The sequence below is a fragment of the Mytilus californianus genome, unplaced genomic scaffold (assembly GCF_021869535.1).
Source record: "Mytilus californianus isolate M0D057914Y unplaced genomic scaffold, xbMytCali1.0.p SCAF_10, whole genome shotgun sequence".
NCBI classification, from domain to species: Eukaryota; Metazoa; Mollusca; class Bivalvia; order Mytilida; family Mytilidae; genus Mytilus; species Mytilus californianus.
Genome location: NW_026262582.1, coordinates 3,212,312 through 3,236,075, shown reverse-complemented (window position 1 = coordinate 3,236,075; position 23,764 = coordinate 3,212,312). Strand labels below are relative to the sequence as shown.

The 23,764-nt window shown below is 31.6% G+C and overlaps 1 protein-coding gene across 2 annotated transcripts in view; it reads left to right on the top strand.

Annotated features, from left to right (window-relative positions):
* Positions 1-6,637: 6,637 nt before the first annotated feature.
* Positions 6,638-23,764, top strand: part of LOC127717467 (uncharacterized) — a 50,700-nt gene continuing 33,573 nt past the window's right edge. The window contains exons 1-5 of one of the 2 annotated variants that reach the window (XM_052223105.1): positions 6,638-6,690; positions 7,463-7,522; positions 9,501-9,800; positions 11,286-11,582; positions 20,546-20,866. In XM_052223105.1, coding sequence (XP_052079065.1) covers positions 7,465-7,522; positions 9,501-9,800; positions 11,286-11,582; positions 20,546-20,866 — 976 coding nt within the window. In that variant the 5' untranslated portion in view covers positions 6,638-6,690; positions 7,463-7,464. Of the gene's footprint in view, positions 6,691-7,462; positions 7,523-9,500; positions 9,801-11,285; positions 11,583-20,187; positions 20,478-20,545; positions 20,867-23,764 lie in introns of those variants that run through there. The other variant, XM_052223106.1, reaches the window with a different exon arrangement.

Sequence of the window (23,764 nt, the reverse complement as noted above, 5' to 3'; positions counted from 1 at the left end):
GTGTTTCTGTTATATAAAACTTTATAATGGCGAAATAAAGGACATTTAATTTGATCTCTTTAGAAAAACATGGTTATTACAACTTCGATAGATTATAGTCGCAATATTCTTGATACCTCTTAGTTATGTTATTCTGACCAGCTACACTTTTGTATATTTTTCAAATATAAAAGATTCTTTTGTAATCCTAAATATCTTATGAAAAAATACATAAAAAGTCATAATTTAGGATAAAACTTCACTTCAATTTATTGTACACAGACTAATTCCATGTTATAATATTGTAATGTTTTACCTGTTTCGTCAATAAATATATGAAATCAAATAATGCTAGAGCTTTCCCGCAGTGAAGAGAGTCGTAAAAAATACGGCGAAACTGTTAACTGGCGAAGTGGTATTAACCATATGTGGATTCTAACAAGCTCTCAAGAAGTTATGGATGATTTTAAATCACGATCTTTCTCTGAAATTAGTTCTATTAAAACTTTGATTTTTCAACCCTGTATACCACCATTCCCATTGTCAAATGGAAAATCGTCTAGTGGAAATAATCCACAATGCTTTTCAACATATGCTTTAAGTTTATTACTTTGGAATCTAAGAATCATGTAAATTTGAACAAAACACAATCGAATGTATGATGTTAACTAAATTAGGAACAATGATACATCACTGACCACTTACATATCCGTAGAACTAGATCTTGGGTTGGATTCTTTTTTAACATTCTTCAGTTGCTGTGTATTGTATGTTTTTAAGTTCTGTGTGTCCGTTCTTCAATAATTATTATTTTTTTTACGGTTTTTGAATGTAAATCTTTCTTTAGACAATTCGGTAGTTTTGTATTTTAGAGACAAAACAAATCTCCTAAATAGTGTGGGCAGGCACAGTGTTACCACGAAAATGCTTTACCTCCTCCTGACGTAAATACGCATTTATAGAAAAATTGATTTGTTGTTGTAATTTGTTTTCGTGTTTTACAATGCCGAACTTTGTCTAACTTTCACTTTACCTTATCCAATCATAACAGACTAACGAAAAAACAAGGATAAGAAAAAAATGTTAGGTGATAATATCAATTAAGAGGTCAAATGTCACGATAAAGTCACACATTATATACTGGTCAACAAAAGGAAGGATAAAAAAGTTTGAACTTCAATTTATCATAAAATATAAATATTAGGAAAAACTGTTAAATTAACTGAATATCCAGACCAGATGTATTTTTGGAGAATCTTTACCAACTAGCAATCATACTCTTTTCGTGTACATTGAAGATGAATCTGTTAATCGGAGTTCAGTATTTTTTATTAGAGTTTCAGGAATTTTTATTTTATAAGATATAACATAAGAACAAATGGTACTCCGTTTTCATTTGTATTTTTTTATATAGTTATTTCAATACAGTTTTTCTTTCTTTTCATTCTACTCTTTGAAAGCGTCAAATTTTACATTTGTTTATCCCATATGTTTTTTAAGGTTAAAAGAAAAATTGGTTTAATAGATTATTTGCAATTCGACGTAATCCTCCCCTCCTTTCATACCACAGTACTTTATCAATATATCACAAATCAAAGATCAGGTTTAAGACCATACATTCATAATGTGCAAGTAATTCTGACAGTCGTTTTAATACACTAATACTGAACTACAGGTTCCTTTTCGAAATAGGCACTTGAAAGATGTGGCTGGGTCAAACATATCGATGAACTCTGAAACCCGCTTTGACTTGGGACAGAGATGTTATGCTACAAAACAAAACCCCGTTAAACATGTTTGTTGTCGATTTTAAATTAATTTACACAATGGCTACCATTATTTTTATATGTTTTTTACGTTATTCTTAATTGAGATCAGTTTTATCCAAACATCTTTATAAAAAGCAAAATCTATATACGGTAATTTTTAGCTGAGAGAGTTGGAACGGTTACATCAGTTTTACACTCTCCTAAATGTGACTGGGCAATTTAACAATTCCCATTCCGCATTTTGGCTAGACCAATTTTACCCAGTCTTAGTTGTGTGTACTGTTTGTCGTTTTGTAGTTGTTTGCTCCGTCAGTTAGTTATTGACTTTTGAATTTGAAAATCCCTGTGGTTTCTTTTGCCTTTCAATCTTAGTTTCACCAACTAGCCTATTCAACCCTGTATTTACACAATTTCTAGTAGATATATAGCTTTGATTTTTACACCTTTTATTGTCGTAGTTAACATCAAAAGGAACACTCCTCTGCCATTTAGAATTTAAAATTGGAGGTCTTATTACAATCTATGAGGCCAGCACAAAACAGGAAACATTAACTTGGTCTTCACTCCAAAGGTAATGAAATCTCGTCGGAAATCGTCTGAGTGTCGGTCACCTTTTATAATCATCGTGAACAAGAGACTCCTTTGCTTCTAACTGTAAATCTTGGCACTAGTCGAGCTTAAGAATGTACCTGTTCCACAAGAATTACTGAAAACAATAGTTTATTGGTATTGAATTCTACCTTTCTAGAGAGATTTTAGCTGCAAAACGTAGGAAACTAAAGGTGTAGGGAAAATGCAACAAACAATACAAGACTCGCGAATTACCATCTGATCAAATATACATGCTCTACGACAAAGGTCAATTTGAAACAGTAAGCAGAACAATCATAACGAATATACAATTAATGAAAAGGATATGCATTCCCGGAAGTAACCATAGAGACATTAAACACTAACAAGTCGAAAAGATACTGATGACGAAAAATCAAACAATTTCACAAACGATCACATAAAAAACTAAAGATTTATCAACTATAAAACTGTTGGATAAGCTTCAATTCAAAAAATCTGACTACCACATGCAACTAAAGAATAGTAAAACATGAACTCAGATAACACCACCCACATCATGAAAAAAGCAATTTGTATGTTTGCTAATTTGAAGTGCTTAATTTCTGCATGGGACGTCTATGTTTTTAACATTCCTGGAACATCCTAAAATATTTCTTTTGATAGCGTGTGTATGGATAATTAAGAAAGAAATAAAAGCAGATGCAAATGTAGTCAACTTTTTCATCTCTATACAATGAAACGTGTTTGTTGTTCAACTGGGTATTAATAAATATTGCTGAATTAAAATAACGAAATGAAATCATGTATGAGCTGTTACCATATCCTTATTGAAGTATATGATAAATAGGTTGCTATTTAATATTCTCTAAATTAAACCTTGTGTCAACCCTTAACGACCCATAACAGCATTCTGTTCAAAGGCCCTGTGTCCAATGTGTCTGTCTATGTTGTGATGTTACACTATTGTTTCAGGTAGGTTGAAGGTTAGCACCTATTAAAACGTTTAAACCCGCTGCATTTGTTTGCACTTGTCCTAAGTCAGGAACCTGATGTTCAGTGGTTGTGATTTGTTGATGTGGTTTATAAGCGTTTTTCGTTTCTCGTTTTTTATATACATTAGACCGTTGGTTTTCCTGTTTGAATGGTTTTACACTAGTAATTTTTGGGGCCCTTTATAGCTTGCTGTTCGGTGTGAGCCAAGGCTCCGCGTTGAAGGCCGTACTTTGACCTATAACGGTTAACTATTACAAATTGTGACTTGGATGGATAGTTGTCTCATTGGCACTCATACCACATCTTCTTATATCTATCTATGTCTAACTGATATGAGGTGTGATATGAGAAAATGCTATGTAACAACTTATAAACAGTTACACACTCATTACTGTAGCCGATTGTTGCTAAAAGAGGCGAAGGGATACCACAAGGATATTTTCAATTAATAACTAGAAACAAACTGACAATGCCATGTCAAAACCTAATCACCCTTAAAAGAAAAATAACAGTTTACAAAACACAACATACAAAACTAAAGATTTAGCAAAACAAACCAAACCAAAAAAAAAAACATTTTGTTTTTGTGTGTTCCAGAAGAGGAAGAAAACTATGCTCATTATTTAACGCCCTACGTATTACTTCTATAAACTATGCTGAAATTTGTTCCAATAAAATGACATACGTACGTAATTTAACATGTAACGCGACGTATGCACCTAATGGGACTAATTATTGCCAACCATTGAATTTGGTTAAATACGTTGCTCAAGTTTAAACAAAGTATTCCAAGACTGTTTAAACCAAACATTGGCATTTTCGTTCATATAAAATAATTATTACGCGATGTGAAAGGAAATATTTTTTTATGTATTACGTGGTTACTCCAGATTCCTGTCTAAATGTTCTGTGTCATAAGATCTCGATTTTATACATAGGGAACCCTTACCTATTGAACGAATGATTTGGGTAATTCTGACAATTATTCTACATTTCACATGCTTATTATTTTCTTCTTTATCGGATGTTCCTTGAATCCTTCTATTTTTCATCCTGCTTACAACAACTGCAATGGAATATTCTATAAATGTATATTTTTAGACATGTCCATCAACTTGATATACAACTAAAATGATCCTGCTTGACAAGCCTGTAATGAAATAGTTTATTCAAGTATATGTTAGACGTATTCATATAAACAAAGGCAACAGTAGTATTCCGGTGTTCAAAGTTCTAAGTTAAACGTCAAATATGTCATTAAAACAATGTGAGTAATGTCATTAATGTATACATAAAGACTGTCCAATGAACCCGTTTAAAAAGTAAAACAACTATTGATTAGGTAACGTGTAATTAATTTTCATCTTCATAAATTCTATTCTCTAAAATCCCTCGAAAAAAATCGAAAAGTATACTATCTGATAGAATCATCAGTAATGTTAATTTCTACCTCAGACAAATGTCTATTGTAATTGTAAATGCAATTTGTTAAAGAAGTATGGCGTATATACCTTTTACGTTCGGCATGTTTGGAAACTCACCTTTTCACCTTACAACTTATTAAAACAAAAAAAAGAATATCATCTGGCTTCAGATTTCGTTAGTTTTATTTTTTCGAAATAATGATTTTTTCTGATCTTTATGTATCCTGTATATAGAAAACTTGGTAGATGTCTAATTTGTATTTTCATGAAATGGTAAACATCAATTTAACAGCATTAAGAATTCTAACCGATGTCCACGTGTTACTAATTGCCATGATAAAATCGAGAAAAATAGAGAACATTGGTTAATAATAAGACCTACAAAATAAAATGTCGACGATGACATTTTGAAAATCTGTAAACGAATCTCTCGGCCTTCAAATTTTACGTTTGATATATTACATTGTCAAATTTGCCCAATTCAAATTGTTTTACATTGTGCAATAGACAGTTTGACTTAAAAAATGCGTATTGCGTTCAGCCTCTCGATTTAATTTAAAATCAGACCTCAATTAGAAATACATATGAATGTTACATTTTTACGAATTACGCAGCTGTCTCATTGGCACTCATAGCACATCATCTTATATCTATCTATGTCTAACTGATATGAGGTGTGATATGAGAAAATGCTATGTAACAACTTATAAACAGTTACAATTAAATGAACTTGGATGGAGAGTTGTCTCATTGGCACTCATACCACATCTTCTTATATCTACACACTCATTACTCCAGCCGATTGTAGCTAAGAGAGGCGAAGGTATACCACAAGGATATTTTCAATTAATAATTAGAAAACAAACTGACAATGCCATGTCAAAAACTAATCACTTTTAAAAGAAAAATAACAGTTTACAAAACACAACATACAAAACTAAAGATTTAGCTGTGTTGTATTTTGTATTTGTTGTTTGTCTTTTGGTTCTTTTCTTTCCTTTTATTTTCGCCACTGCGTTGTCAGTATTTTTTTGACTTATGAGTTTAATGTGCCTTTTTTTATATTTTGACTGTCTGTTTTATTTGTGTTTAAATATTGCTTAAGTGTATAATGCATTTCCTAAATATTCACCAATATAGGTTCACGTTTGCTAACCCATTGTTGTCAATATGATGGAATTATCTATAAATGATAGGTTTATCTAGCTATAAAACCAGGTTTAATCAACCATTTTTTTACATCATGAAAGGCCTGTACAAAGTCAGGATTGTGATAGTTGTTTCCATTCGTGTAAAGTGCTTGAGCTTTTGATTTTGCCATTTGATTAAAGACTTTCAGTTTTGAATTTTCCTTGGAGTTATTTTTGCTTTTTTTACTATATGCAATGCACTATTTCGAAATCAAACAATAACGACACGTTATTTTCAGTAAGAAATACGAACAATTAAAAATATAAAGTTTATTAGTTACATGCAGTATGCAACCGTATATTTTTCGGATAATCACAACACCAAATTGGCCACTGGTCAAAGTATTCAATTTGGTAAAGGTATAGTATGTTAGTAATACTATGTACTTATGACAATATGCTGACAAACAATGGGTATGCACTATCTTAATGTATATAAAGTACATTATTCATGTTATTGAAAATTACACAAATTAAGCAATCCTAAGTTGTAATACTTTCATTCAGATACATATTTCAAATTATATTTTTGGTGTTTAGGAAATGATGTATTTAACCATGGATACGTCGTTATCGTTTTCTATTTTGTTCCGCACGGAACACTTAAACATCGATTAATAATTTCCGATATCAATTGTTTTTTTTTATAATTGAATTACGGAAATATTATTTGATTGGATAGGTTGGAAATTGTTTTATGAATTATTTTTGTACATCCCTAAATAACAAATCAGGAAGATAAAGTAAACACCATAGCATCAGGTATTTCTTCATTTATTTCGTTGTCGACAGCATTATATGTGGTCTTAATATCATATTATGTTTTGTTACACGTAATTATTTAAGTACTGAAGTCTGAGAACACAGACAATTTAAATCGGGTACGTGATTATCAGAAAATCCAATGAAAATGTTGGAATGAGGTCTGTTTAAATTAATGTTTCAAGTATACACTATATTTGTTTTGTATTTTAAATTTTTACTGAATAAACATAAAAAGGGTGATAACAAAAATATCAAAATTCTAGATATATTCGAAAAGGGAGAAGTCGATATGCCTGATTTGGTACTGGCAAAATCAACTGGTGGTTTCAACATAGTTCTGTAGTTTGCTAAACCTGCCACTTGTATGGCAATTGTTTATAATTTTGATTCAGACAAAAGCAACCACACTTACTCTAGACACAATTGGTTAACGGAGTAATAATTATGACTCAGCAGTCAAACTGTATTGACATACATGAGAGACATACAACATAATTGACCTTAAGAATACAAACAAACATACAAATAAATCTACAGTGAAGACAACAATTTGTTTTTGAAGTTGATAGTACATAAAGTATAGTAAAACATAATGACATATACACTTTCCCGAAAAAGGACTAATTTAATACAACATATATACAAGAGTATGTAAAACTAAAACAACACTTTAAAAAACACATGCGTCCGACTTGAACATCTGAATCCACACGCATCTGGAACACTCAAAACTTATATCCCATCACTACTATATATAATTTCATTACAGAAATGTCTTTTGGTAGCTGTGCTTTAAAGATTCTAGTAATATGTTTACTTTGTTCCTTAGGTAAGTTGTACTGTGTGTGAATAGACTGATTTTAACCCTTAGCGTATCCGTACCATACTGACATATGCGGTCATATATCAGTGCATATCTTTAAGATTTGTTTTCATGGTGAGATGAACAGTTGAATAGATATAGACATTTTGACATCCATCGTTATGTCATACCATTGAAGTTTATTGATAATATACAAAGTTGATAGATGTTTATTCCCAAATGTTGCAAATAGAAGATGGCCAAACAATCCTAGATTGAACGGACTTTTTGAAAGGCAAAAATATCTGACAAATAGACACATCACTATAACAGTTTTTATTCAACAGAACATTCTACAAGGCGAAGTATGGCGATAGAACAATAGAGTTCTTTTTAAAAAAAATCCCATCTAGGTGTATAGGGAGATATAACTACACCTTTATCTAAAATATATATATATTCATAACATTGGTTGCAATGAATTACCGTGACTCTCAAATGAAGTAAAAACCGATAACTTCACATGAGCATTAAATGCGATAATTTCACCCCTTTGACGTCATACAACAATGGGTGTTATCGAGACGATATCGATGACGTTGCATCAACACAAATTAAGAAATAGTAAAAAAAAATAGTTCTTTCCCTTTTCTACTTAATTTCATTAAAAATATTGGTTGTAATGAATTACCGTGCTTTTCAAGTGAAGTAAAAACCGATAATTTCACATGTGAATTAAATGCGTTAATTTCACTCCTTTGACGTCATACAACAATGGGTGTTATCAAGACGATATCGATGACGTTGCATCAACACAAATTAAGAAATAGTAGAAAAAATAGTTTCTTCCCTTTTCTACTTTATTTCCATTAAAAACTCCATGGTTAATGTAATAAAAAGAATAACTAATACAAGAATTAAAATATCGAAAAATATTCAACTCGTGAACGAACAACACTGAAAATTAACTCATGCTCTACGTGCATTCGTAAATCAATGTGTTGTTCGGTTACTCGTTAAATATTTTTTCTATATTTGAATTGTTGGATTAGTTATTCTACATTTGTTCTATGAATATCTTTATTTGATACGACGAGTTAAATTATGTAGTGTTTTCGTATAATAAAACAACATAACAATTGAGCCGCAATAAACGTATTAATAAATAGTTCAGAACCTCAAAACAATCATTTACACACACACACATACATGTTGACTCGCTCTATTAACTACTCACACTTGAATGTCATTTAAACACAAACCGTAACCTTCAATTCGTGATTCATTCAGAAAACATTCGCCACCATAATATGACGCATTAACAAAACAGCTGGTTCTGGTTGTTACTATAACTTCTTTTACTGAATATATTAAAATCACCATGTCAATCTACCGTAAACAATCGTATGGTGAAATTACTAACAAATATTATTTGTTATGTATTCAGTGAAATGAAATATTTACTATACGCATGCCTCGATGACACATTTCAAATGTGACATAACTAAGGTTGTTTTTTTTCAGATCTTTAAAAAAAAAAATATCTAAGTTACGTAATATGCTGGCTTATTAGCATAGAGCACGTGCGTATAGCAAGAAAAATATGTTTTGCGAGTTTATAGATAACTACATAATCCATGTCCATGGCGAATATTTTATTGGCCGACCGGTGTCATACCAAATCATATGCCTGGTATCTGTGATGATTTTTCTCTACATAATTGTTGCAAATGTATGAGCAATGTAGTCAAAATTTGCTTACGATCACTATTTAAATGAACGAATGGCTGCCCTTTTTTTTAAAGCAGTGACTTATATGAATCAAGTATAGCAAATTTGTCATCACTTATCGATTCCGGTACTTATAAATCTTCTCTAAACATGCTTTAATCCTTTTGTCGTTCTAAATAAGTTGAACACTACCTTCTATTGGTTAAGCGTTTGGTTATTTGCTACTCAAACTCATTTTTTTTTCAAATGATTATAATTATGCTGTATTGATTAGGTTCAACTTCAACATGCCCAAAGGCAAAAGTACAGGGAACAATTATAATGAATGGAAAAACAGTAGTACGCGGAGTCGACGGAAATAATCTCACTATCGTCTGTAATGTCAAAAGTGATAAACCAGCAGAAAAGTTCGTTATGCGTATAAAAGGATTAAAACTGAAGAGAGCTGGAAGTGGAAATTTAACGTTTTCCTTCATACCATCAAAATTAGACAACATGCAATCATTTAGATGTTCTGTCTACAATGCATTTCTAGCTGATCCACGGTCTTGTGAAGTATTGTTGGATATTCAGTGTAAGTAAAGAATTTAGATATTGACGTTATACCGTTTGCACCAAGGACAAATTGATAACGATTTTACCTCATGCATAGTGACTTTCTTCCATAATTTTCATAATTTGGTTTCCAATGTTATTACTTTAATTTTGCACACTATTTATCCACATGTGTACATACATTATTTACAAAATCTTTTCAGATTCTGTTTAAACGGGATTTTGTTCAATCAAATTTGTTAATTAAGGTTAATTTAAAACAAATCTATAAAACCTAAATAAAAATAGTCTAGCGGTCTACTATATCAACCAATGGAAAAAGGCTGATTTGGTAGAGACATTTAATGAAGAAACTGAAACATGAACGCTTTACGAAAGAAAGAAAAAAGGGTCACATTAACAACAATACAGTGTTTTTACAAAAAGCAAAAAAAAAAGTATTTAAGATAAAAACGGTTAGTTAACGCCTGTTCAAACGTTTAAACCCGGTGCATTTTTATGCACCTGTCCTAAGTCATGATTCTGTTGTTCAGTGGTTGTCGTTTTTTGGTGTGGTTCATAAGTGTTTCTCGTTTCTGACTTTTTATATAGATTAGACCGTTGGTTTTCCTGTTTGAATTGTTTTTTCGCTAGTCATTTTGGGGCCCTGTATAGCTTACTGTTCGATGTGAGCCAAGGATCCTTGTTGAAAGCCGTACTTTGAACTATAATTGTCAAATTATCTGTCCTTCCGATTTTGGGCAGCAGTAAACAAAAAAGTATGAACAAAAAAAAATTGATCTCCAAAGTAATTTCAAATGCGGGAAGTCCATAAAACCTGACAAAATCAAACATTAAATATATCAACGAACGGATCGATCCGAAAACAAATTTCATATTTCTGACTTAGTATAGGTCGCATTGTGCAGTTTCCAGTAGGTTTTATATGTATGATATAGGTCGTCTGCAACTATTGTTTTCAGTAGCGTAAATGATAGTTCTTATAAAAATGAGCCCCTGATTGACCATTCCGTGTTTGTCATTCATACTGTTTCCTGAAGTTTTTCAAGCGAGAATTTATTACTATTTGTAAATTGTTTGCGTGTAATAATGATTAATGTTTTTTCTTGTCGCATGTATACATGGTATACATGTATATGCAAATGGTCTCATGATACAAACACTGCAATCAATAACTTTTAGTCATGAACTGCAGAGATACTATGACCGACAGAAAGATGACAAACACATATGTTCACAAAAAGACAAGAATTTCAAGCATTTCATTTAATAAATATATAAGTAACACAATTTTGAAAGGCTAAGATTAGGTTTTATTTCATTCTATGGGGTATTGGAAAAGCTATATAATCTTTGGTATATAAAAGGGAAATAGAAAGCTATATCTTTCCATTTAATGACGAGGTTTACATTTATCATCTTTATAAAGTATACCACTTTTTTTTATAAATACTGTCAAATGGATATTTACAATATAACCAATGATTTGTGTTTTGTTCCACAGATTCACCAGTTGTAAGAATAATAAAGGAAGCATCTAGGAAAATGCAAAAACTTATCTGCAATCCAAACGGAAATCCTGAAAATTATACTTTTGCCGATTGGGAGCACTGGTCTGAATTCAATGAACATATTCGAAATGTTCAAGGGACACCTGACGGTACATTTACTTTGGTGGAATCCAACAATATCAACAAGTTACATGAAAATGATGGCATTTACAAATGCAGAACTTCCAACGGTATATATGGCACAAATGGAAACCTATACCAGAAAGGAACAGTTCTCATAAACGATAGAGGTAATACGTTAATATCAATTTTTCATATGTACCAAACGAATTAATATTGATATCAAATGTTTGATAATTGATTAGTACTGTCCTCTATTTTATTTCATTTAAGCTTTCAGCATGCATCATATTTTTAACACTTCATTTAAAACGTCATTAACGTCCGTAACCCAAAATAATTCATTTAGTACCACTTAATAAGACAAGGAAACACTGTTTGGAGTGTATCAATAAAAGTAGATACAATTTTCATTTGAAAGATGTATATTAAACAGAATGGCACTTTTCAAAATATATACACTGTTGGAACTGTGTTTGTAACTTTAAAGTTACAATCCCTAATTTTAGATATATATGAAAAACCAATCATTCTACATCAAAACATATCAATGTACATATTGTGAAATAGATAATATCGGCAATTTTTGCATTATGGCCTTGTTCTTATTCCTTGATATTTGTATATATCATGGACATGACCTAATAGTCGAAAATATTAGATATGCCATCACGTATGAGTAAAGCAACTCCACTTTTTCATGTCAATCCGTTTCCATTTATGAATGAAATGCACGCGTCCTTATTCATTAAATTCATTATTAAACAAAATTATTTTTAATTAATTTCATTTTAGTTCCACCGATATTTGTGAATGCAAATAAACCAATCCAGTTTGGTCATTACGGTCAGAAGATGAATTTGACAGTACATTTATACAATAAGTATGGCACAATACAAACGACTATATCAAAACTAAACGAGACTTTGAATATAAATGGAAGACAGGAGAGGATTCTAACACAAGACGTGTTCCATGGTGTAGATGTAACAGTATCTGGTATAAAGATAACATTCCAACTGACACTAGATAAAATAGAAGATTTAACAGAATATACAACGAAAGCGTGCAACGAAAAGGGGTGTAATGATTTAACGGTGACGATAAAATTAACATGTAAGTTTATTAGCAAATACCCGTATACGATAAAACTTTAATCATTTCTAAGAATAATGTTTGACCATGTGACCGCTGAAAGAACCAATATCAGAAATATAATAGAACATGTTTTCCGGTAATGATGGACGTTTCTGTCGTCACAGCAGACCTCGTATAAACATTTGTTTTCATCTTGAATATATATTACTCTTCTAAAAGTGTCTGTTTACCAATTTCCGGCATGTCGAAGAATTTAAGTATCCTTCTGAACGGAATACAATACAAAAAAGTTATACTACGAAGGTGTTTATTTTGGTAGATTAAACAAAATGATTTTTTTCCAAACTGGTGTCTAGTTTTAGTCAAATGATGCTACTTTACAACCACATGTGGCAAATAAAACATATTTCGCCATAATAAAATCGGTTTAGCATATACAACTCTCAATCTTAACCCTTGTTATTCATTTTTAAGACTAACAATAATGATAAAAATCCAATGGCTAGCTTTATATCATATCGAAATTGAACAACTCAAGCAATATCAAAATCTCACTTTACCATTCCACATATGCTATTTTAAAAAAGGCAAGGATATGGTGTTGTGATATAAGCCTTTGTACTTTATGTTTACTGTGTAAGCTTAATATTTATTATGTTTCACATTGTTGTGCGCAGAATTACATACTTGATAATGATGGCATTGTTACGTTGTCAACCATGTTCATAATTGATACTCGATCAACATCTGTCATAAATATTAAACGCCATTACTTAATAACATCTTAGGTATATGTCTAAAGAACATTACACACTTGTAGCGATATAAATTGGACTTAACTCGTTGGTTACGTTTTGACACTAATACTGTTAAATTATTCAACGTTTAGTCAAACTTCTTAAGTAACTTAATTTTCCTACAAACGTTTCAATACTGTGCTTCTTTTGTCACGACAAGATTCAAATCTCTTTGTGCATTGTACTTGATTGTTTTTTTATATTAAATTCACTCACATTTGAAAAGAAATAAAGCACGCATTTTTGATACTATTGATATGATTTATTTAAAAAAGATATAATGTATACATGTTTGTAATCAAAAATCAAAAATATGACAAAAATACTGGACATGTGTATTATATTAAATTAGCGTTTATTAATAAGGTTAACAAGATAAATTGAAATGAAATTTTATATAATTAATGAGAGAGAGACAGTGATTCCATATGAAAGACATCTCGCAGTATCATGGAACCCTGAATATAATGACTCATATGCTCAATTGTAATCAAGTGATATACACTTCTCAATTGTTAAGAAACTATCTTTTATGTTATTAACTTGCAATATGAAATGAGTGTCTATGGGTGACACATGTGTGGCAAGATCTACTTACCCCTTCCGAAGCATTTTAGATCACCACCGGTTTTGGGTGGTGTTGCTCAATATTTAGTTTTCTATGTTGTTTTAAGTCTACTGTTGTTTGTCTTTAATTGCCTCTCTTTTGCATCTGTATTACCCTGTGTACTGGATGATACTAGTCTACACGTTTGTACTTTCAAATAAAAAAAAAAACATTTTATAACTTTCAAGCGTCTTGATCTCTTTCCTGGATTAGCCTTCGTCAGGAATGCTCAAACTTAAACATTTATAAGCCTGTAATGTATAAATAGGTTGAAGCGTTGAGACTTTTATGATCAAATAAACTCACTTTAGATACCAGGATTAAAATATTGTATGTCAGGCGCGTGTTTCGTCTAAAGAACGATGCTTGAATAAAAAAGATTAAAAAGGCCAAATAATGTACAAAGTTGAAGAGCATTGCAGACTCACAATTCCGAAAGGTGTTGCGAAAAAGAGATAAGGCAATATATTCTCCCGGGGAAGAAAATAAGTATTTCGAAAAGAACCTATAGAAAATATCCTTATTCATCTCAATTCAATTTTGCCAGGAGGAGTTGGAACCTTAGATTTTTGATAATGTCTTATATCAAAGGGGAATTTGCGAAAATATGTTATATATATATATATTGTCAGTACCGAAGCATTGACTACTGAGCTGATGAACCCCTCGGGATGATACTAGTACACATTTGTTGTAATGAGAATTACGTATTTAATTATGACGGATCCGTATCGTTATGTGGTTGACAATATCTATTAATGATAATCCAATGGCATATGTAAAATTGTATTCTTATCATTATCATGATTATCATGAATATCGGACGAAATTTCTACTTTTACTATTTGCAAACATATTATAAAATAAACATCTAACATTAGGTATATTGCTAAAATTTCAATTGACATCAAACGTACATTCATCTCATAGCAGCCGGTATTTATTTGTCTTAAGACATTGGTTATATTTCAATCTGAAACAGTACTTTAAAAACATCTTGTGTTTAACTTAATTTCTTTAGTATGTAAATTTTACTACAAAGCTGATCGCCCCAAACCTCCTACAAATGTGTCAGTAATTCCTTTGGAAAGACATCTAGCAGTATTATGGTGTCCTGAATATAACGGAGGAGAACCTCAGACGTTTTTCATAGAATATCAACAAGAAGCCGATGAAATGTGGAGACGGTCAGGACCTATAATTGATAACATGCAGGTTAGGATGTCAAATCTCCTGTATAACATGACTCCAAACACTCAATATTGTGTTCGGCTGTTGTCAAGAAATAAAATTGGTGAAAGCAAAAGGACGGCTGTCACTTGTGTAATGACTTTAGGTGAGTAATTTTGCAATATTGAGTGACTACATGATTATACTTATCATTCATTCCATGTATGCGTGATATGCACACTTTCTGAGTGCTTTTCATTCATGGTACTGCGTGTATGTGCAGGTAACCTTGAGAAGATATTACTTTGTGAGGATATAGGGGTTAATTGCGAGCGGCAAACACATTTAAAAAAATATTGAGTCAACTACTGATATGAGGCATAGAAAGAACATAACACAGGGTGGATCACAATTTATAAATCATAATGAGGGAGACAACGGTATAAACAAAAAACTACAGATCCACGAAACGGGTAGGTAACAGGTATGGCACTACTTGATTCATCTGTCATCTTGCTTGTAATATTTTGACATTCTGTCATTACTCGTGTTCAAACGAATGTCATCAATTGGCAGTCTATCACAAATTACACATTTATCTATAATATGATGTCGATATCCATTCAAAGTTAATCAACTCATAATTATTTTCCATACGACTAAGTATTAACAACATTTGCCTGTGTTTGTTCTTTAGTTAAATCTTGGCATCAGTGTGTATGGCTTTTGACTTATTGTGATCCTACTTACATGTGTAAATACTCGTTTAGGTTATACACGTTCTTAAGGGAAATATTGTAAATGTGTATGTTTTTATAAGAGGCATCATGGAAAACACAAAATATTGCAAAACATTTGTGTTTAACAGTTGATACAGATAGTTAATGCACGGTATCCATCTACGTTACGAAACTAGGTATGCAATGTAGTACTGTCGTAAATATATGCCACTATGTTTTGTGTGCTAAACTCCTTTATTATCATGTGTTTTTTAGTCGGAAACATTCAAAACTATTAGATTCGATTTCCTAAATTTGCAACATAAATATATGTTATACGAACACAATAGAGGAACAAATTCATGATGTCAAATCCCTTGGCTGAACTCAAATGTCTAACTCTGTTTTATGTTTGTTTGGAGGAGAAATTTAAACTTGACAATCTCGAATTAGTTGAAGATTCTATTCGGCTCTTTCTCAACTTACTAGTATCTTTTACTGTTAATCGTGTTGATACAATACCAGAATAGGTGACTAATCTGTGAATTTACCATTTGAGTCATATTCTAACGTGACTTTTTAACTAAGTCTGGAAACACTTTGGGACCCTCTGCCTTTTTTTCCAATATTTGATCTTTTCAATGATAATACATGAATATGGATAATACTTAGAAACATACTAGCTTTGTGAACCTCATATCATATACTTTTTTCTTTTATAAAACAAAGTTAAGAATGATAGTCGTGTACGTATGTGTACGATATTACAATCGTGGTATTATCCTTTTAATTTCATTCACGAACGCACCTTGTTTACTTTCTAAAAAATACACACAGGATTCCAAATTAAAGCACAGTGTTTCTCTGACTGTTTATGACGACTTTACACCAATTCAATTGGATGTTAACTGATTGTTATTTTTGTCTTTGATACATGACTGTTTTATTGGTTGTTATTGGCTTTGGACTAGGTGTCAGTAACCATGGTGACTGCGATTACTCTCATGTCGCTACTTTGTTACAAATTAAGAAATAGTAAAAAAAAATAGTTCTTTCCCTGTTCTACTTAATTCCATTAAAATCATTGGTTGTAATGAATTACCCTGATTTTCAAGTGAAGTAAAAACCGATAATTTCACATGTGAATTAAATGCGATAATTTCACTCCTTTGACGTCATACAACAATGGGTGTTATCAAGACGATATCGATGACGTTGCATCAACACAAATTAAGAAATAGTAGAAAAAATAGTTCCTTCCCTTTTCTACTTTATTTCCATTAAAAACTCCATGGTTAATGTAATAAAAAGAATAACTAATACAACAATTAAAATATCGAAAAATATTCAACTCGTGAACGAACAACACTGATAATTAACTCATGCTCTACGTGCATTCGCAAATCAATGTGTTGTTTGGTTACTCGTTAAATATTGTTTCTATATTTGAGTTGTTGGATTAGTTATTCTACATTTGTTCTATGAATATCTTTATTTGATACGACGAGTTAAATTATGTAGTGTTTTCGTATAATAAAATAACATAACAATTGAGCCGCAATAAAAGTATTAATAAATAGTTCAGAACTTCAAAACAATCATTCACACACACACACATACATGTTGACTCGCTCTATTAACTACTCACACTTGAATGTCATTTAAACACAAACCGTAACCGTCAATTCGTGATTCATTCAGAAAACATTTGCCACCATCATATGACGCATTAACAAAACAGCTGATTCTGGTTGTTACTATAACTTCTTTTACTGAATATATTTAAATCACCATTTCAATCTACCGTAAACAATCGTATGGTGAAATTACTAACAAATATTATTTGTTATGTATTCAGTGAAATGAAATATTTACTATACGCATGCCTCGATGACACATTTCAAATATGACATAATTAAGGTTGTTTTTTTTCAGAACTTTCAAAAAAAAAAAATATCTAAGTTACGTAATATGCTGGCTTTTTAGCATAGAGCACGTGCTTATAGCAAGAAAAATATGTTTTGCGAGTTTATAGATAACTACATAATCCATGTCCATGGCGAATATTTTCTTGGCCGACCGGTGTCATACCAAATTATATGCCTGGTATCTGTGATGATTTTTCTCTACATTATTGTTGCAAATGTATGAGCAATGTAGTCAAAATTTGCTTACGTTCACTATTTAAATGAACGAATGGCTGCCCTTTTTTTAAAGCAGTGACTTATATGAATCAAGTATAGCAAATTTGTCATCACTAATCGATTCCGGTACTTATAAATCTTCTCTAAACATGCTTTAATCCTTTTCTCGTTCTAAATAAGTTGAACACTACCTTCTATTGGTTAAGCGTTTGGTTATTTGCTACTCAAACTCATTTTTTTTCAAATGATTATAATTATGCTGTATTGATTAGGTTCAACTTCAACATGCCCAAAGGCAAAAGTGCAGGGAACAATTATAATGAATGGAAAAACAGTAGTACGCGGAGTCGACGGAAATAATCTCACTATCGTCTGTAATGTCAAAAGTGATAAACCAGCAGAAAAGTTCGTTATGCGTATAAAAGGATTACAACTTAAGAGAGCTGGAAGTGGAAATTTAACGTTTTCCTTCATACCATCAAAATTAGACAACATGCAATCATTTGGATGTTCTGTCTACAATGTATTTATAGCTAATCCACGGTCTTGTGAAGTATTGTTGGATATTCAGTGTAAGTAAAGAATTTAGATATTGACGTTATACCGTTTGCACCAAGGACAAATTGAAAACGATTTTACCTCATGCATAGTGACTTTCTTCCATAATTTTCATAATTTGGTTTCCAATGTTATTACTTTAATTTTGCACACTATTTATCCACATGTGTACATACATTATTTACAAAATCTTTTCAGATTCTGTTTAAACGGGATTTTGTTCAATCAAATGTTGTTAACGAAGGTTAATTTAAAACAAATCTATAAAACCTAAATAAAAATAATCTAGCGGTCTACTATATCAACCAATGGAAAAAAAGCTGATTTGGTAGAGACATTTACTGAAGAAACTGAAACATGAACGCTTTACGAAAGAAAGAAAAAAGGGTCACATTAACAACAATACAGTGTTTTTACAAAAAGCAAAAACAAAAATATTTAAGATAAAAACGGTTAGTTAAGAACTTCAAAGCACCTACCTATCATTCGACCATATACATGTTGATAAATATTTTTTTTATCGAGTAAAGCCATTTCAATTGATATTTTATAGTGTGTCTTTTTATGTTGTAATGTCACACTACTGTATCAGGTAAGGGTGGAGGTTTGCGCCTGATAAAACGTTTAAACCCGGTGCATTTTTATGCACCTGTCCTAAGTCAGGATTCTGTTGTTCAGTGGTTGTCGTTTTTTGGTGTGGTTCATAAGTGTTTCTCGTTTCTGACTTTTTATATAGATTAGACCGTTGGTTTTCCTGTTTGAATTGTTTTACGCTAGTCATTTTGGGGCCCTTTATAGCTTGCTGTTCGATGTGAGCTAAGGATCCTTGTTGAAAGCCGTACTTTGAACTATAATTGTCAAATTATCTGTCCTTCCGATTTTGGGCAGCAGTAAACAAAAAAGTATTAACAAAAAAAATCGATCTCCAAAGTAATTTCAAATGCGGGAAGTCCATAAAACCTGACAAAATCAAACATAAAATATATCAACGAACGGATCGATCCGAAAACAAATTTTATATTCCTGATTTAGTATAGGTCGCATTGTGCAGTTTCCAGTAGGTTTTATATGTATGATATAGGTCGTCTGCAAAAAGGTTTAATTGTCAAATTACTTACAACTATTGTTTTCAGTAGCGTAAATGATAGTTCTTATAAAAATGAGTCCCTGATTGACCATTCCGTGTTTGTCATTCATACTGTTTCCTGAAGTTTTTCAAGCGAGAACTTATTACTATTTGTAAATTGTTTGCGTGTAATAATGATTAATGTTTTTTCTTGTCGCATGTATACATGGTATACATGTATATGCAAATGGTCTCATGATACAAACACTGCAATCAATAACTTTTAGTCATGAACTGCAGAGATACTATGACCGACAGAAAGTTGACAAACACATATGTTCACAGAAAGACAAGAATTTCAAGCATTTCATTCAATAAATATATAAGTAACACAATTTTGAAAGGCTAAGATTAGGTTTTATTTTATTCTATGAGGTATTGGAAAAGCTATATAATCTTTGGTATATAAAAGGGAAATAGAAAGCTATATCTTTCCATTTAATGACGAGGTTTACATTTATCATCTTTATAAAGTATACCACTTTTTTTTATAAATACTGTCAAATGGATATTTACAACATAACCAATGATTTGTGTTTTGTTCCACAGTTTCACCAGTTGCAAGAATAATAAAGGAAGCATCTAAGAAAATGCAAAAACTTATCTGCAATCCAAACGGAAATCCTGAAAATTATACTTTTGCCGATTGGGAGCACTGGTCTGAATTCAATGAACATATTCGAAATGTTCAAGGGACACCTGACGGTACATTAACTTTGCTGGAATCCAACAATAACAACAAGTTACATGAAAATGATGGCATTTACAAATGCAGAACTTCCAACGGTATATACGGCACAAATGGAAACCTATACCAGAAAGGAACAGCTCTCATAAATGATAGAGGTAATACGTTAATATCAATTTTTCATATGTACCAAACGAATTAATATTTTTAATTAATTTCATTTTAGTTCCACCGATATTTGTGAATGCAAATAAACCAATCCAGTTTGGTAGTTACGGTCAGAAGATGAATTTGACAGTACATTTATACAATAAGTATGGCACAATACAAACGACTATATCAAAACTAAACGAGACTTTGAATATACATGGAAGACAGGAGAGGATTCTAACACAAGACGTGTTCCATGGTGTAAACGTTACAGTATCAGGTATAAAGATAACATTCCAACTGACACTGGATAAAATAGAAGATTTAACAGAATATACAACGAAAGCGTGCAACGAAAAGGGGTGTAATGATTTAACGGTGAAGATAAAATTAACATGTAAGTTGATTAGCAAATACCCGTATACGATAAAACTTTAATCATTTCTAAGAATAATGTTTGACCATGTGACCGCTGAAAGAACCAATATCAGAAATATAATAGATAAAATTGAGAATGGAAATGGGGAATGTGTCAAAGAGACAACAACCCGACCATAGAACAGATAACAGCAGAAGGTCACCAACAGGTCTTCAATGCAGCAAGAAATTCCCGCACCCGGAGGCGTCCTTCAGCTGGCCCCTAAACAAATATATATACTAGTTCAGTGATAATGAACGCTATACTAAACTCCAAATTGTACACAAGAAACTAAAATAAAAATAATACAAGACTAACAAAGGCTAGATGCTCCTGACTTGGGACAGGCGCAAAAATGCGGCGGGGTTAAACATGTTTATGAGATCTCAACCCTCCCCCTATACATCTAGCCAATGTAGAAAAGTAAACGCATAACAATACGCACATTAAAATTCAGTTCAAGATAAGTCCGAACAATATCGTAGAACATGTTTTCCGGTAATAATAGACGTTTTTGTCGTCACAGCAGACATCGTATAAACATTTGTTTTCATCTTGAATATATATTACTCTTCTAAAAGTGTCTGTTTACCAAATTCCGGCATGTCGAGGAATTTAAGTATCCTTCTGAACGGAATACAATACATATAAGTTATACTACGAAGGTGTTTATTTTGGTAGATTAAACAAAATGATTTTTTTTCCAAACTGGTGTCTAGTTTTAGTCAAATGATGCTACTTTACAACCAAATGTGGCAAATAAAACATATTTTGCCATAATAAAATCGGTTTAGCATATACAACTCTCAATCTTAACCCTTGTTATTATTTTTAAGACTAACAATAATGATAAAAATCCAATGGCTAGCTTTATATCATATCGAAATTGAACAACTCAAGCAATATCAAAATCTCACTTTACCATTCCACATATGCTATTTTAAAAAAGGCAAGGATATGCTGTTGTGATATAAGCCTTTGTACTTTATGTTTACTGTGTAAGCTTAATATTTATTATGTTTCACATTGTTGTGCGCAGAATTACGTACTTGATAATGATGGCATTGTTACGTTGTCAACCATGTTAATAATTGATACTCGATCAACATCTGTCATAAATATTAAACGCCATTACTTAATAACATCTTAGGTATATGTCTGAAGAACATTACACACTTGTAGCGATATAAATTGGACTTAACTCGTTGGTTACGTTTTGACACTGATACTGTTAAATTATTCAACGTTTAGTCAAACTTCTTAAGTAACTTAATTTTCCTACAAAACAGATCCCCCTGAGCCTCCCACAGATGTGTCAGTAGTTTTTCGTAAAGGGAATCTGGAAGTATCGTGGTATCCAGGATATAACGGAGGTCTCCCACAGAAATGTTTCGTAGAATATCAATCAGAAGACGAGGACATATGGAGACGTTCAGTACCTGTAATTGATAAAAAGGAGATAAGGATGTCTAAAATCCTGTATGACATAGTTCCAATAAATACTCGATATTACGTTCGGGTAGTGTCCAAAAATGAAATTGGAGAAAGTAATGCAACGAATGTGATAATTTTAGGTGAGCATTGATCTCAACCTTGTTATTATTTTTATACTACCATCAATAATAAAAGCAATACAACGGCTAGTATTTTAATTTATCGAACTAAACAATCAAGCAATATCAAAATCTCACTCTAACTTTTAAGATACGCTGTTTTTTTAAATTTACGGTAACCTTATCTTTGGCATTGTGTTATAAGACTTTATATTTCATATTTACTATGTAAACTGAATAGTTTAATGTTCTAAATTTACATTGTGGTACGCAGAATTAGGTACTTGATAAAGACGGGATTTTTACGTTGTCAACAATGTTCATAAGCGATAATCCAGCAGCATATGTCATAAATATTGAACGCCATTACCTAAAAAAATCTAAGATATATGGCTAAAACTTTACACACTTGTAGCGATATAAATTGGACTAAACTCGTTGGTTACGTTTTGAAACTGATACTTTAAAATAATCTAACGTTTGGTCAGACTTTTACCGATAAAACCATGTTTTCTTATAAATTACTGTTTAATTTGTCTTCACACATGATACTATGTGTATATGGAGAGCACATTGAAACAGGTTTGTGTTTGCGTGTGTTTTTATAAGGAGGAGGGTATAAGAAAATTGAAACGACGTTCAGAAAATTGCAGATACGAAGGAAAATGTTTCTTTAGAAATTTTCACATTAACTGGATCGTTATATTCAAATCTTATCCCGAGCGTTAGCGGGTAATAGAATTAAAGAATATAACGTTCCCGAAAATTTGAAAATGATTACAAATCCATGGCTTGCATGAATTATTTCGATTCTAATAGTGAAATTAAGGTTTTTTAAAAAACTGAAGCGAGACTATGTTTGCCGTGTGTGTGGCTGTTTTCTCTTACTCCCTGTTACATTAAGCTATAGCTGGCAGGAATTATTTCTGAAATAACCTCCAGAAAAAAATATGTGTTAAATCTTTTTGATTCTGAAACCCAACATTTGAAAATTTTAATTGACAATTTTATTTCGGAAGCTACTGTCATCTCCACAGTTCACCATGTTGACTTGCTGAAATATAAATGTGCGAATAATGCAATGAAATAGAATATTAAACAACGTCTACCTCAAACCATCATTCTAATGCGACATATTGAGAAATTTGACGTAACTAAATAACCTTCAGCTTGAGAGTTTTTATTCGTATGACGTCTTGTTTTGCCATAACATTAATGCGGCAAAATCATTAATGGAATTCGCGTATTTTTTTTTTTAATCTTAATTTTATACATTTTTCCAAAGCTCTAATGCATTAATACTTTTTGTTATGTATTAAAATAG